We start from the raw sequence: 15,763 nt of genomic DNA on the forward strand, positions 1-15,763 counted from the left end.
TCTTTACATTTTGCTAACAAATTCTTTTTAATTGCATCTTCTTTCCTTGAGTAATTTGTGTACTTAAGTAGGAAAAGTTATGGCGGCAGGCATCATGGCCAACCTAGCATTGTCTCCTCGCTGTGGAAATCACTCATGCAGCAGCAGTAGCAGCACCGAATCAAATGACTAAAGCATTTGCATGACTAGTAATTCAATTGTACGACATGTTGTACCTCAGTGTGGACATAGTGCAATTTTGGGCCAAGGAAGAAGGTGTTCTGGTTTTATTTTAGTTGGGCCATGTTCTGCGCTGATCTTGTAGACTGGTTTTGGGCATGAACTGGATAGGCAAGGCCCTGGAGTGCTTTGCTTCGGGCTCACGTTTCCTCAATGCGCTGACTGCTGCATATGAATCAGAATAAATTTGCCTGTCCATTGCAGCAGAATTTACATTTCCTTCTGCAAATTCTGTCCCTTTCTCCAGAGAGGCCTTTTTCAGCGTTGCTTTTTTTATGGATATGTGCAAAATACCAACCGAGTTTCCGAAAATGGCAATGCCGTGATAGTTGATACCAACCTAATTAAGGAAACAAGAAAAAGAAAGAAAACCCTCCCTTCGATGCTAACTTGGAGCTGAGAAATATCAACCAAAAAATCTTTCCATCTCTTAAAATATTAAATACACAAAAATGAATAAAAGTTATATCATCGAGCAAACTTACTAATGACTACCAAAGTTCCCAAAAGCCATAATGTATTTCTATTTTGCGAGAATGTTTGTCATAACAATTAGTTTTCTTTAAGGTATGTGGCGCCAAGGACCATTTTTTTCTTCTTCAAATGATAGCGAAAAATAATATCACATTCTGTCAATAAGATTTCACAAAACAAATCGAATATGTTATAGTTTGGCCGGCAATGAAAATTTTCATTGAATTTATTTCATAAACCGAATTGGAAAATATGATTTTTCTTAGACTTAATGTTAAATTAGAAAATAAAATTCACATCAATTATTGTCTTCTACATTCTAATAATTTTGCCTCAAGCACTCACATTTTTCTTTTCTTTAAAAAAAAAAATTAGGAGACGGGCAAAACTGGATTTGCACCAAGGACGTTTGGGTGCTGCAATTCCTCCACAAGGACCTAACCAATGGAGGGTTGCCATATCATGAAAAGTCAAACTTCCAATTGCGGAACGCATAAGTTCGGCGTTTTCTTCCGACGTGGCAGATACTGGTCGATATTGTAACTATGTGTATCCACAGCGGATTTTCTCCACAAAATTATTTGTATGAATAATTCCTCGCTAGGCTATAGCTCTCCAGAGGCTACATAAACACGGTAGTGGTTACTACCACCTCCTTCTCTCTTAAGCATTTCACACCTCCATTTCATTTTCTCACACTTTCTTTTCCTCCAAACAAGCATTCATGTAAACCCTACCTATTTTCCCGTCAAGATCCAAAAACATCTTGAACATGTAGAATCTTGCTGCTTTTCTTGCTTCCTGTCTGCACAAAGAAACTAAATTTTTTGTAGAGTGAAGGTCTTGATCTTCAAGGTTTCTGAAAAGCAGAGAACATCTGTAGTTCATTTTGAAGTGACTTGTTACAATGTCGGATTTTCCCGGGAAAATGAGCTCGGAAAGTGAGGAACAGAGTTTACTAGCACACTCTGAATCGAATACACAAGAAGTCGCCAAGTAATCTTATCTCTCTTTTTATGCATTTGTATTATTCTAATCTTTTAAGCTGATCTCAGTAATATATTATATAATATTCAATATAATACTCTTTATGTTATGCTGTAGGCAAAAATAAAACTACATTTTCCTATTACTTCTCTCGTTTGGTTGCCAAGAAAATGGAGGAAGGGAATAGAAAATTAGCTGAAAGTTTGTTGCCGCCAAGAGTATTTTTGTGATTTTTTCTCTTTTACTTTAAAAAATCACTAAAACACCTAAACCTTTGTTACATGTCGTTTAATTATACCAACTGCTAATTATTGCTGCCTAATTAGCTGAAAGTTGGTTTTTGGTTTTTTTTTATTCAGACATTCAAGGATTGCATATACAAGGGATTTTATGTTCTCTTTAGAACATTTGGATGCAGGCAAGCGATTACCGGTTGGGATCAAACCGTCAATTTTAAGGTAAAACACTTGATGCCTGGTAGTTTACAGATTGAGGACGTATCCAAGGAGTTTTGGAAAGTTTCTGCTTTTAACTATAGCTTTGTGGTCTTACGTTTTCAATTTGATGATTGTTCTGGAACAGTGAACTTGAGTCTCATGTTTCTTCACAATCTTCTCGTGCATCAGGTGTGTGCATTTATGTTTTTCCTAACACTGTCCTTAACCTTTCCGATTCCGTGCTCTATTTTTCTCGATCTTTTGAGAATACTATTGCATTTTGATTCTGTCTATATTTTCATGCATATAACTAAACAGATTGTGAAAGATGGCATGGCACCTTACCTAGATGTTTGTTGCAAAACTCATTATCTGTTGGACTTCTGGGAAATGATGCGGTACTGGGAGCATATGGACTGATTTCTGGGGCTTCTGCTCCCAAGTTTCAAGACAACAGTCCTCCCCTACTCCATAGGAGCAAAGAACCATTTAGGCCTCGGTTCCTCTCTAAGGTCTGGTTGATACTTTCCAATTCCACTTCACAGTACACATATGATGTCTGTAATTAAGTAATGCTCATTAGCCTTTTTGGTCCTACAATTATGGGCGTGGATTTAGAAGCTTTAGCCAAAGAAATACGCTTAAAAGTTCCAATTTATATTCTTTCAGGCAGAGAATCATTCAGGTAAGAGCCCCTGGGATTTGTGTAAAGATGAGACATTTGGTTCTTCTGAGTGTCTGAGTGAGAAGGAAGAAGAGGAGGAGAACGCGAGAAGAGGTATATATGATCCCCTTCTTGTGCTATTGCATTTAGAAATACAGAACTTTATGTAGTGCTTTCTTTCCTATTTGGTTTACTACTTAAGATTGATGGCTGAAGAAGTCTGCTCCTAATGCAAATGTGAATTACTGTCCCCATCAGATTTGTTTGAGGTGATTACGGAAGGACACGAAACAGCGATCCAAGAGAAGCAAAAGAAAAATCCAAATGTGCATGAGGAAAATTCCAAATTTGTCATGCTTCTGGAGGATTCTGCATATAGTCAGAGAAACAAATGTGAAGAACATGTAATATCCCCTGCTTCAGTTGAGAATATTGAAACAAAATCCTTAACCAATTCCCTCATACCAGAGGTAATGGGTCATCTTTAACCAAATTATTGGTCTAAATGTGCTCATCAATTTTCTTTTCTTTTTCCCTTTTTTTAAGGGATTGAAAGGCCTACTACCTAATGTCCAATTCTGTCTCACACCCTTTTTCTTGTCATGCCCACAGTGGTCTGATCCTACTGCAAACCACACCAAGAGCCCTGAAATTTGCTGTTCTAAATTTGCTCATCACTTTCCTGTTACAGGTAGGGTAGCAAATGCTGGTTGTTCTGTAGTAGCTTAATATTTTGTGCTTTCAACTGGAACCTTATGATCTCTGATTGAATTGTAACTTGCTAAATCTAGCGGTTAAAATATGGAGAGAAGAAGCTAACATTTTTCGCCATTCTCCAGAGACAAAGCCTACCTGTGGCATCTCTTCTTGCTGTGAAGGATCTGAATCTATGGCTCATGGAGTGTCAAAGGACCTCACCCGAGAACCATCGTATTGTACAGGTTCCAGAAAGAGATTGCAATCAACTGATGCATCTTTTTTCATTCAACAACCTATTGTAGATAACTATGTCTTTCCTTCAACAACTAATGAATATGGACTCATTGGGTTCGATTGTGAAGACAGCATGTCCTCTAGCTCTGTTGATCAAAGTAAGAGCAAGGAAAATCTGTTAGTCTCTGATGATTTCGTAGCAACATTCAGATCGGGTGTTGAAATTGACCCAGGGTTGAAACTCAATCCTGACAGCTGCTTTAATGGAAAAGACAGTCTTCCCATTGAACTTCTGTTGCCTGATGAGGACAGCTTAATTACAGTGGATGACTTCAGATTTACGCCCGACAAGGAAGATAACACCATGCTTGTGGTTGAAGGAATTCCAGTCAAAGCTGATAGGGTAAGCTCAATTTCACCAGTTGATACTTGTAGGAAGCTAACGGGCTTGAATATTTTCAAAAATGAAAGATCTACTCAACTGAGCTCAGAAGGTTCTGAACAAAATGCATGCAAAAGTCCTGCACAGTTTCATCAAGCACAACCAAAACAGTTTCATCCACTAGATTCTCAACCAATTCAAGCTCATAAGCGTTCTCAAATGAAAACCCATAACCTCAAACTACAATTGTCGCAAGCCATCCCACCATCCTTCGGCTACAAACCTAGTCCCCGCGAGTACTTTCCATCACTCTCATGCCAAACCATTTCAGCAACTGCAGCAGGCGATGCTCATTCCAGGAATTCTTCCTCACCAAATATTTGGGTCTCCAATAAGTGCAATGGCTCCTCTTCCCAGTGATCAATCTCGTTACATGCAGGAGTTGGGCCCAATTCAAAATTTTCCATTGAACTACCAGTCGTCAAATCATGGATGTTTTGAAATGCCAAATCCAGGTAAAATGTGGGAAACTCCGTTAATTTGGTAATAAGTGACAAATTTGATTTTAGCTTCAGTCTGTGATAATACTTCAGGAATGCGGTCATCGCGTAATAGTAAATGTTTCCATTGTTTGTGGTGTCTATTGCTATGCAGGGACAGGCTTTTACGCTTGTAGGTGGCACTGAGCGCGATGCAAAGCAGGCGCTTTTACCTTTGGAAACAGTATGGCTAATGGAGCGTTTCTGGATGACATCGTAAGCGTGGACACAAATTAACATCAACTAGACATGGAATTTACCAATCTGTAGATGCAGATGATTCAATTGTAAATATTTGTTCTTCACTTTTAGGAGGAATGTTCTAGGCCTTAAGTAGTTTGACCAATAGTTTCTACTGGTATATGAGACTCTATACAAGGAAAGCAACGACAACAGAAAAAGGCAACAAAAGAAAAGCAGAAGATAGAAGCTTATGGAACTTCATATTGTTTTCTTTTTCTTTACGTTCTCCTCTGGCTGGCTTTGTTTGTTGATTCTTATGTCGTACTGGCTTCTAAACCTATGGAAAAAGATGTGGTGATCGCAACAGCATAGGAAAGCCCAAATCATCACATACAGAAAAAAGGCACGCGAATACAGCACCAAAATCACATAACCCACTTGAACCAAAAAAAATATTCACATAACCCGCAACTAGTGATTAAAAAACTTGGATACACAGGAACCCAGCGCTGTACAGAATAGCATTAACATAACTTTGAACACCTGTACACTCCCGTAAAATGCATTACTTTTGTCTTCATATATACACCACACGGAGATGCCAAATGCATGGACATGCTGTGTGACTTACAACCTAGTGTAGGAGTTAACACCCAGATGCAACCGGACGCTTAATGCTAATGAGCCCTTTTTTCCCTGGCAATTCGTTGGCTGGATGTCAACACCAGTTGTGCACCGATTAGATTCGAAATGTAAGCACTGCCAACAGGGGGATGAGAAAAAGCTTCTGACTTCATGAACTACTACTTAAGCAACTTTCTTGTGTTGATCGTCGTCACAAAGGCTTTTAGTTGCATCACCATGACTTTCTGTATCTGCGTCAATTTTGTAGGATGAAAGCAACTTTCTCTGCATCCAATTAAAAAATTCAGCAACATACTCGGTATTAAGAGAACTAAACAAAGTAACTTTTTATATATCTTTCTTCCTCCCGTGGTGCAAGCAAAGCTAGAATAAAATCAAAGCTCAGTGAAATGGAAACTTACATGATCCTCGAAATCAGGACTGCTCAAATTGATGGACAGATTTCTCATCAACAGTAACACCTGGAGAAGAGCCACAAAATAGAATAACATCACAACTACGCCATTTTCAAGTCTACGTTGATTCACGCAACTATTCCAACTAGAAAATTTGTTGAGTTGTAAACATTTATTGAAGCAGTTATAATGCACAAAACTACGCAGTGACTTCCTCACCGACCGTTGGAAGGTTAGATAACAAACAAATTATATACGCTACGGTCAAAACCTAAACATATAATACATGAGATTAGAAAGGAGAAAAGAAATACCGTGTCAACATCTATTGGATCCATCTTCTTCAATTTCTGCAAATGACCTGTAACATTAGGGTCAAAGACACTGCCGATGAAGCTGTATACTTGAGAAAAGTCAGGAAGAACTGCATAAAACAAAGGAAACAAATAGGTGTTACATTCACAGGAAACACCATTTCTAGCTATAAATTTGTAATCTCTAAGGACACAAACAATGAAGGAGTAATGGAAGGAGACAACACAGGTAGACATATAAATCCAAAAGCTACAAGTGTATCGTGCTTATATAACTCCAGATTTTTTTAACGGGTCCAGCTCTGATATACCATGTGATGCAAAGATTTATCTAAAGAAAAAATAATTAAATAAGTCGTAAAAGTACTCATGTGTGACACATAGCCCTATCACTGATTCATATGGAAATCAAGATCAAGATGGCAGTGAAATAGGTGAACGTTTTTGCTGTTCATGATAGAAGAAATGCAAGATACGTACATATAGCTGTGATTATATCATAAAAGTTTGATACATTGAGCACCCAAATACATGTTGAAACATAAAACTCATGTCCATATACAAGAATGAAATTCCATGTTTTTGTTGCAAATTTATTCCACTTCAAGGTGTAAAAAATTTCAAATCCAATATTAAACTATTATAACCACTTAGGTGAAAATACTTGTCCAGGAGGGAAAAACTGCAAATAGGAAGATTGTCACCTCACCTCTCAATGCATGGCTACGAATCATTAGATCAGTTGTTCCATCAACTGGTTGAGCTTTTGGAGTGCTTTCTGTGCTACTGCAACTGTTATTCAGCACAGTTGGCCCTGAAAAAACATACCGCACGGAAAGCAAATGAAACTAAATCAAGTTTGCAAGCAAATGCTACTAAATCAAGTTTGCAAACGATAACATTAATGTACAATGAGATCAGGTCATTGTTATGGAGATTTAATTTATTTAGTAGCCACACCTTTGGACTCATGTGATAGGTTGGCTGTTTGCATGGAACCATCAGTCCAGGAAGGGACTACAGTGCCAGGAACGGGACTCATAAGCATTGACGCTGAATCTGGCCTTTGAATAAACCCAGATTCATGTAAAGCAGATGAAGACTGACATGACCCAGACACTTGTGGAAGCGCCAGAGCTGGCAAACAAACCACATATGAGTGTGGCTGTAAAACATTGTACTGTGAAAAATTGGATAAAGAAATTGAACTATGCTCACCATTTTTAGAAGCTTTTTGAGGATATGGGTGAGCAGCTTTCCTTTTTGGCCTAGGGGGAGGTAGATGTTCGCTTGTCCCGTTCTTTTGAACCTTCAGAAAATACTTCTGTGCATGACTACGTATCTGCAAAAACAATCCTTCTTATGGGTAATGGTGTTCATTATTGTCTGATATATATAAACTTGCGGATAAAAGATTAATTGGTGATAGTCACTAAAGCATATCTTTCTCTTCGCATTGGAAACTATATAATGAACTAACTAATTGAAGATATTAAGTAGACCAAACAAGAACTGTCCTTTGAAAGCTAACCTGTATAACTGTCTTTGACCCAATGAATGCTTCAATCTTTTTCCAATCACGGTCAAAGCTGAATGCAACAGAGGGAACATAAACAAAATTAGGGAAAAACACAAAAATGTATGAAAAATAGCCTAAACTAAAATAACATCAGCATCATAACAAACAATAACACAAATTGGTGACGAGAAAATGAATTACCACTAAAATCCTACTCTTTTTCCACATTTCTGAAACTTCTCTTTTTCTTTCTTTCCTAAAGTTTCTCACCAACCAAACAAACCCTTAAATTTTTGAAAACACAAACAGAAACTATATCGCCTCTTTTCCCACATTTCAAATCTCAATTCGAAACTAAAACAGTAGCTCCCCATATTTATACACACAAACATACAGAAGTGGAGAATTAAGAGAAATGAAATTTACAGCTGGAGGGCTTCCAGGAACTTGTCGTGCTCGGGTTCGCTCCAGCTCTCTCTGGACTTGGTGATAGTGTACGGCTTCCGAATCTTCTTACTCAGATCCTCCAAAGACGACGTCGTTGACGTCGTCGTCGTCGCTGAGGTAGTGACTGAGCCGAATGGCCCGAGCCCGGGTAACGCCATTCCGCTCGGATCCAAGTACAAGCCCTCTGGCGGATTCGGGCTTTTGGATACCATAAATTCCGAATAGTCGGGTTCGGGATTTTGCAAGAGCGATAAGCTGCGACTCATTTGCAGGCGGCGGAACTTTTATATAGGACCTGGGGATTGTTCGATGCGGCGGAGATTTTGGTGGGTGGGAAGAAGGCCAATAGCAACTCGTCACGTGTAAGCTACAAAGTCGGATGGACGGAGAGTCGTTGGATTCGTTTTTTCTTTTTATGGTAATAATTTTGAATTTTCGGCTCTTGATTCTGCTTAATTCGGAGTTGGGCTTTGATTAGATTGTAAAGTCACTGTCATCCCAAGCTAAGCTTCTTTTATTTTTTCACCTAAAGGGAAAGCATGTTAGCCTAGAGCAACAAAAGAAGGTTAAAATTGGTTTTGTCACATTTTATCTTTCTAGACTTTAATGCAAATGGATTAGAGTCAAGTCAAGCATTAAGAAAATGATTATGACTGTTCCAAGTAGGGCAATATGATTAGATTTTTTTTATTTTTGGTCGAAAGCAATATGATTAGAGTGAGCAAACTAATACATGACCCCAATGTCTAAAGTTGAGTGATCCAATTAAGGAATATAACTAAATGACAATCGAAGAAGAGAAGGAAACACGTTCCATAATTTGATTGAGTTTGAATTCATCACGAGAATTGATGAAATGAAAAGGCAAATTAGCAAAAATTAATGTAAGATGGATAGATAGAAGAAACTAAAAGCAACAAAATAAATGCCAAATTTCAAGTGACGAATTGAAGAGGCTGGAATTTTGTTCTCATCCATCCACCATCCAATAGAGTTGAGTGATGTTGGTAATGGTGGAGTTTTGTGGACCAGTAACTAGTATTAGTATACATCATCTCTCAATTTGGATTTTGACCAACCAACCAACGGTAGAGCTGGATGGGGAGAGTCGGTTGTGACTCGTGAGAGAGGGAGATGGGTAAGTGAAGAGGACAAGAGAAGAGGTTTGATTTGATTTTGATATTAGTTTTTCTCAAAGGGCCCAAGTTCATGGTACTGGGACGGAAAAATCTATGGTCCAAATTTCAATTCTCTTTTAAGTGTAATTATAGTGAGTGGCCACATTGATGATAGTTAAAGAGCACCCTGAGCCTGAGAAGATTCTTCAAATTGGGCCCTACCAGATGCTACATTTTACATGATATTTCTTCCTTTTTTGTCTTTATTAAATCAAGTTTGGTTCATTATCTATTAATTCAACACAAATTTGTCTCGTAACAGATCCATGTGGACCAAACTTTAAGAATTTTAAAAAAAATAACAGCGAAGCCCACACCCTAAAAATAAAAATCAGCCCAACCCTATTTATCGGTATTGATTTTCAATTACAATTTACAAAACCCTAAACCCTATTGGACGAAAAAAATGTTAGAAGAAGTTTTAAGTTTGAATCTCGGTATCTATTAAACATGTTGAGAGTTTTGCTTCAAAGTGTTAATTAGTTCTGTCAAAATTTAACTAGAAGGAAAATAATATTATAATCAGATAACAGTTTCATGCATGTTACTGGCTTTGGTAAATGCACTCAGTGTGTGAAGAGAATCTATATTCTAAAAAGAAAAAATAGAGGATATACTAGTTTGCTTGCATGCATAAGTGGAATCACAGCAAAAGATATGGGCTATTAGCAGACACTATACTTTGAACCCATGTGACATTACCATTAAATTAATCAATATTTTATATTATGATTTAAAACTATAATATATACATATGTGACACCAGCCAAATTAGAAGGAAAAATTATAATAAAATAATAGACCATTCACACATCCGTACCATAGTAGGAGAACAGTGTAGTCTTCTTCACAAGTATTTTTCTACAATTTCTCATTTGACACAGGATCTAATTATATAAACGCGTGGAAATCGTAGGCCTCTCCTAATAAAGAGAGGTGGGGACTCTGCAGGACGGGTTGGCTGGCTGGGGGGGTAACTTGAGGACGACGACGACGACCCACCGCCACCAGAGTCGTGTACCTACCAAAATGTTCATGTAACGGCAAAGACTTAGAATATTGGTTGCTTTCCTGGAAGACGCAGAAAATAAACTTTATGATTGATTGGAAAAAAATGCTTCTGGAAAATTCATTGAAATTTCAAAAAGGTATATGGATAGAGAGAAATTATCTACTTACACGGTGTCGTTTGGCAGTGGGAAATCACTGAAAACAACGTTTGTTCACTCTTCCATTATTGCTAGTTTTCCTCTAGCAGCCAAAATTGCACATGATTTTATTGACCGTAGACTTCTTGACTAGAATCGGGTTGACTCAGTTCCTTCCTTCCTTGTGCTGGTGTCATCTCTTTTCCCCTTCCCTTCGCTTTCGTTCCACTATAAATTAGAGTCCCAAGGTTCCCTTCACTTCACCAAGACACTCACTCTAAACGTCTCTCTTCCTCTTAATTACTACAAATCTCTCTCTCTCTCTCTCTCTCTTTGTTTTCTTGGCTTCTGCTCAAATTTGAATCTCTCTTAACTAAACTCCTTGTTCAGATCTCTCAAACTCCATAGAAATGAAGGTTAGCATTTTTACTTTGCTCCAAGCTCTTTTCTTTTTTCAGACAACTTTACAAGGATGGGATCCTTTCTGTCATCAGTTGACTCACTACCTTTTTTATACATAAATAAAGATAGTATCTTTTGGTAAACCAAAATTTGTTTTCTTTCTTTGACACTAAATTGTCACTGGGTTTTGAATTCTGATTAGTTTTCTTTGAATTTCTAAGTTCGAAGATTGATGGGTTTGCTTTTAATTTACTTATATCTCACTAATTTTTTCTGATTATAATTTTTGGAATCTAATAGTATCTATCTTGTTTCATGACAGAAAGTAGTGTTGAAATTGGAATTGTACGACGAGAAGGCTAAGAAGAAAGCCATGAGGGCAGTCTCAGGGCTTGAAGGTAGGCAGGCATCTTCAATTGGTTTAATTTCTTCTTCAGCATATTACTCTGATTTTCTTTTATAGTGGTGAATTAATCTTGTGGCTGGCAAATTGTTTCAGGGCTCGATTCAATTTCCATGGATATGAAGGACAAGAAACTGACAGTTACAGGGGACATAGATCCAGTACATTTGGTGAGCAAACTGAGGAAGCTTTGCCACACAGAGATATTGTCAGTTGGGCCAGCAAAAGAGGAGAAGAAGAAGGAGGAGCCCAAGAAAGAGGAGCCAAAGAAGCCAGATGAGAAGAAGAAAGATCCAAAGGACGAAATGGCTGAGCTTATAAAGGCCTACCAGGCTCATTATCCTCCCATGCCTGCATGCTATTACGTAAGAAGCCAAGAAGAGGATCCCAATTCTTGTGTCATTTGCTGATTTTGACAATTTTTTTAAGAATTGGGAAGATGGTGTTCAAGAAGAAGACAAGTCGTTTATGTACAGTGGAGTGTTATTTATTTATATTGTTGGCGTGTCGTTGGTTTGCAATCATCCAGAAGAAAGTAAACTTTTCTCAGAGGTCTAACCAAAAAACCATAAAATATCCTGGAGGCCTCTTTCATGTACGAGTCTGTTTTTGTTATTACACTTTGATATGGGATAATTAATGGATGAATTAGCTATGTGCTACTACAGCTTCAGAATAATATTTTAGCATTGATTTTGAACTCTTGGAAATCTAGAGCTTAATATTTTTGTGAGTTAGTGAAGAATTTGTTCAGAGTTTCCTTTCACTTCATATCATATATGGCATGCAAGAGAGAGAATGCCAAAAATATCAGCCCTTGATACACATACACTGAACAATTGGTGATTCTTAATCTTTAACCAAACAAAATAAATACATTTCTAGGTTGAGGAGAGGTTTTGCAGTATGTCAAATGATACTTGCAAGAATTACGTAATGGTGTGATCGTAAGAGTAGAGCATATGTATTATATTTCACGTGCCTAATACGTATACATCGTATACCACCAAAAGAATTTGAAAATTTCCTCTTTGGTAATTCATTAATACTCTAACATATGAAAAATGAATGATCTGATAACGAGTGAATGTGATAATAAATGGTAGAAAGGAGGATTAGTAGGAGCACCTCCAGCACTGCTCTTTTGCCCGAGCAGGAGGGGGCCTAGGCCCAGCATATGGCTCCATCTCGCAACATCAAGATCATGCAGTTGATGGGGTCCACATGCTTGGGCAGGCTCAAAGGCAAATCTTGACTGGGCTTGCTGATGTCATTAATGACGTCAACAACAAAAAAAAAGAAGAAAAAACCAAAATTTTCAAAAATTATATATATATATATATATATATAAATACCTAGTCATATTTTTGCACTTCCCACGCCAAAATTAATGGTTTAAGAATAAAAAATCGAGAATAAATTAAAATGAATAATAATTGCCCTTACCCTTACCCTTACCCTTACCCTTTGGGGTGGAAACAAAAAAAGCAATGACTGTCACTATTCATATGAATAGTGACAAACCTTGCCTTGCACTTGTCCTTTAGGGTGAAGGTGCTCTAAGGGAAGAAATGCAAACCGACCGATGTCTATTTCAACTATATACTTTAAAATTAAATATTTAAGAATCTTGGGTTATTATATAGTTTCCATGACTCACATACAAATATACAATAAAATAGCTGTGAATTAGTTCAAAGAAAACGACAAAAAGGTGTAGCTTTTGATTTTGAGCTTTAAGTAACAAGACCGATCCGCTAATCAATTAAATACCAAATGTCTTATTTGGCAACGGGATCGTTAACATTCTCCACTAAGTAGACGTATCTCATTAGGCTTCTTGTTAAAAAATTGATAATGCCACTTAATTATTATATTAAAGGATTTCTACCACATCAACGTAGGAATGAAAACGTGGTCGTTCCGATCCGTAAATGCTTCCATCATGTAATTGCACTTTAGTTTTGTTTAGCTATGATCAAAGTCGGCACTAATTTACCATTTTATTTTGTGTGATACAATAATCTTACTTTACTTTCTAGATTAGCTTGACGTGTAATCAATTTGCTTAGAGCTTTAGCACCACATAAAAATAAAATTAAAAAACAAATGTATATAATTAGAGTTAGAGCAGATCAACTGTGGTTATGTTAATTTTAAAATAATAACTATACAACCATTTATAATTTTGTAACCCGCCGCTAACGATATGATCAAGAATCAAGATGTAGATTACATCAATCTTTACGACATCAGATCTAAAACACCTTATTTATTTAATATTACAACTCGGAGTGACATCAAGCTATTATAGTAATTAAACCTAGCTGAGAACTTTATGGGATTTATACTTTTAACCTAATGCTTTAATCTTTTTCATGAAATACTGTGCAGGTCAACCACAACCTCAACATATATGAAGCAATTCATTCATGGTATTATTCAATTAGTCATATGCAGGTTAGGCTAGTTAAAGTAGTGTGTCTGTCTTCTTATATCCGAGTTCGATTTTCTTCATTTTATATTAGAATAATTAGAATACCACAATAGAACCGTAAAAAGGGTAAAAATTATGTGTAATTCATCACAATGCCACATATATAAAGAGGGAAAGAACGCTAACTAAAGGTGCTTGAAGCTATGGTAAAATTGTAACTTTACATAGTCCAAAATTCACCCATCATATTTTTCACTATTGCTCTCATCTTCTTCACTCCACATCTCAACCCAATTGCTTTGAGCTTCTTCAAAACCAAGAATCGAACCCTTCTTCTCTGCATCCCAACTTGTAGACAAAGCTCCATATGCGATCCCAAGAGTTGACGACCCAAAAGTCAACAACGTTGTCAAGAATGGGAGCCAAAGTGGCACGTCCCACAAGTGCTTCTCCTTAATCACTTCAAAAACGTTCAAAAATGCAAAGCCCATGGCCATCGGCAGACCCACGGAGGCCACAATTCTCACCAGCATCCTCTCGAAAACGGCCTGTGGAATTTCCTCATCGCCATCCTGATCATTTTTGTTGGAGTTTTGGTTTGTAGGCTTTTCTTTAGTGGAGGCTGGTGCACTGCCAAAGCCCTTTGCATTGGCATGCATTTTATATGTTCTTTTGGTGTGTTTTTGGTTTTGCAAGGTTGTGGGGTTGAAGGTCAGGCTTTTGGGGTTCCATGGAGAACACTTTGAAGCAAGATAGAGAGATGGTTGTGGGGAAAAAACCAGAGTTTTCATAGCTTTTTAGGCTAAGTTTTTTTATTTTTTGTTTTCATTGTACCATCATCTATTTGTATGGTCTTACGCCTATAAACCTTATCCAAGAAAAACGAAAGGTGGTGGCGTAATGTCCGAGTCTCGTAAGATATTTGTACCATTTCTCGTCGTGGGTTATTCGTGAGGGCCTATCTTATAATTGCACAGCAAACAATTCTAAATTGGGCTTGAATGAGGACTTTATAAGGGGTGAGAGGGTGGGCCTGGGGGTAAACTTAAGTTATCTAGAGATGGAAAATTCTTTTTTGTGGGCTTGGCCCTGCCTGTTACTTTTCCCTTTTCTGTGGGCTAGGCAGACTTGTAATCATGATATCACATGTGTCAAAATAATATTATATGTATCAAAAATTCTGAAAGGTTAATGCGGGTTCGGAATCCTCAAGTACCTAATGAATATTTGTGTAAAGCACCCTTTCTCAATGGGTGCATTTTTGCTCACCACTTTAACTATAGGTGTACTCTCACCGCCATCCTCAATGCTTGACATGTGTCCATAGGCATAACCATAGTTAACTTTTGCTTTGTATTTATGGAATCATGATTATACCTATGAACACGTGTCAAATATTGAGGATGGTGGTGAGGGTACACCTATAGTTAAAGTGGTGAGCAAAAATGCTCCCCTTCCCAATTGCTTGTGCTAAAAAAAAAATATTATGAAAGCAAATGATCTCTGTTATGGTGGTGAAATTAATCAAAAACCCAAAGTTAATTAGCAAATGATCTCTGTTATATATGCATGCAGATGCATGGTCCATGAAAACTCGGAAATAAATCTCTGAAAATGCGTCGTCTGTGGTTGTATATGCCAGATTACATATAGAAGCACTTGCAAGAAAAGGAGATCAATTTGTGAGGGTCATGCATGTGGGTCCCTCCCACCAATGATACAAGGATAAAATATGACTTTCTGATTGCTATATATAGTACTACTAGTATGGTTCTTCCTCCTAGCTTCCAGTCTTTAGCTACAAGACTATCGACTTTCTGTTCTTAGCAGGAGAGAGATCAATGTCTAGTTTGAGGGTTTTTCTTACTGCATTGTTAATGTTGTTTTTCTTTTCAACTTTAAGGTTTGACTACTCTCAGGGATAAAGGAGAGGAGGGTCTTAATAACCCGGTCGATTCCCACATTGGTCGAAAATTGTAAGCAAGTATATGATATTCGATCAGGAAATGAAAAAACAAACAAATTGCGGAACATGATCAAGTCAAAGCACACAAGTG

The 15,763-nt window shown here is 37.4% G+C and overlaps 4 protein-coding genes across 8 annotated transcripts; 2 read left to right on the top strand and 2 right to left on the bottom strand.

The window, feature by feature from the left end:
- Positions 1–1,286: 1,286 nt before the first annotated feature.
- Positions 1,287–5,099, top strand: LOC110767669 (uncharacterized). Of its 4 annotated transcripts, none has more exons than XM_088248847.1 (10): positions 1,287–1,689; positions 2,040–2,138; positions 2,263–2,306; positions 2,436–2,629; positions 2,787–2,895; positions 3,040–3,251; positions 3,394–3,472; positions 3,621–4,311; positions 4,349–4,611; positions 4,751–5,099. In XM_088248847.1, exons 1-10 carry the CDS (start codon positions 1,601–1,603, stop codon positions 4,780–4,782), a joined length of 1,812 nt encoding a protein of 603 aa, XP_088104973.1. In that variant the 5' UTR covers positions 1,287–1,600; the 3' UTR covers positions 4,783–5,099. The 4 variants fall into 4 exon arrangements, 1 of the variants encoding a protein (XP_088104973.1); XR_015833776.1 differs by adding an exon at positions 1,798–1,906 and having other exon boundaries at positions 1,288–1,689; positions 3,621–4,611; XR_015833777.1 differs by adding an exon at positions 1,798–1,881 and having other exon boundaries at positions 1,640–1,689; positions 3,621–4,611.
- A 131-nt stretch (positions 5,100–5,230) lies between these two features.
- LOC110767670 (Homeodomain-like superfamily protein) lies at positions 5,231–8,439 on the bottom strand. 2 transcript variants are annotated; one of them, XM_021971280.2, is made up of 8 exons: positions 8,118–8,430; positions 7,704–7,761; positions 7,391–7,514; positions 7,133–7,309; positions 6,882–6,986; positions 6,173–6,282; positions 5,865–5,924; positions 5,231–5,727 (listed from the first exon to the last, which is right to left on the bottom strand). In XM_021971280.2, the coding sequence occupies exons 1-8, from the start codon at positions 8,402–8,404 to the stop codon at positions 5,626–5,628; spliced, it is 1,023 nt and encodes a 340-aa protein (XP_021826972.2). In that variant the 5' UTR covers positions 8,405–8,430; the 3' UTR covers positions 5,231–5,625. The 2 variants fall into 2 exon arrangements, with proteins under 2 accessions (XP_021826972.2, XP_088104974.1); XM_088248848.1 differs by lacking the exon at positions 7,133–7,309 and having other exon boundaries at positions 8,118–8,439.
- A 2,287-nt stretch (positions 8,440–10,726) lies between these two features.
- Positions 10,727–11,969, top strand: LOC110767755 (heavy metal-associated isoprenylated plant protein 39). The gene is made up of 3 exons (XM_021971397.2): positions 10,727–10,880; positions 11,189–11,264; positions 11,366–11,969. Exons 1-3 carry the CDS (start codon positions 10,875–10,877, stop codon positions 11,677–11,679), a joined length of 396 nt encoding a protein of 131 aa, XP_021827089.1. The 5' UTR covers positions 10,727–10,874; the 3' UTR covers positions 11,680–11,969.
- A 1,849-nt stretch (positions 11,970–13,818) lies between these two features.
- Positions 13,819–14,578, bottom strand: LOC110767606 (transmembrane protein, putative (DUF3464)). The gene has a single exon (XM_021971188.2). The coding sequence runs from the start codon at positions 14,495–14,497 to the stop codon at positions 13,943–13,945; it is 555 nt and encodes a 184-aa protein (XP_021826880.2). The 5' UTR covers positions 14,498–14,578; the 3' UTR covers positions 13,819–13,942.
- Positions 14,579–15,763: the final 1,185 nt, after the last annotated feature.

Source organism: Prunus avium, chromosome 2 (genome assembly GCF_965620075.1).
Source record: "Prunus avium chromosome 2, drPruAviu1.hap1.1, whole genome shotgun sequence".
Lineage (NCBI taxonomy): Eukaryota > Viridiplantae > Streptophyta > Magnoliopsida > Rosales > Rosaceae > Prunus > Prunus avium.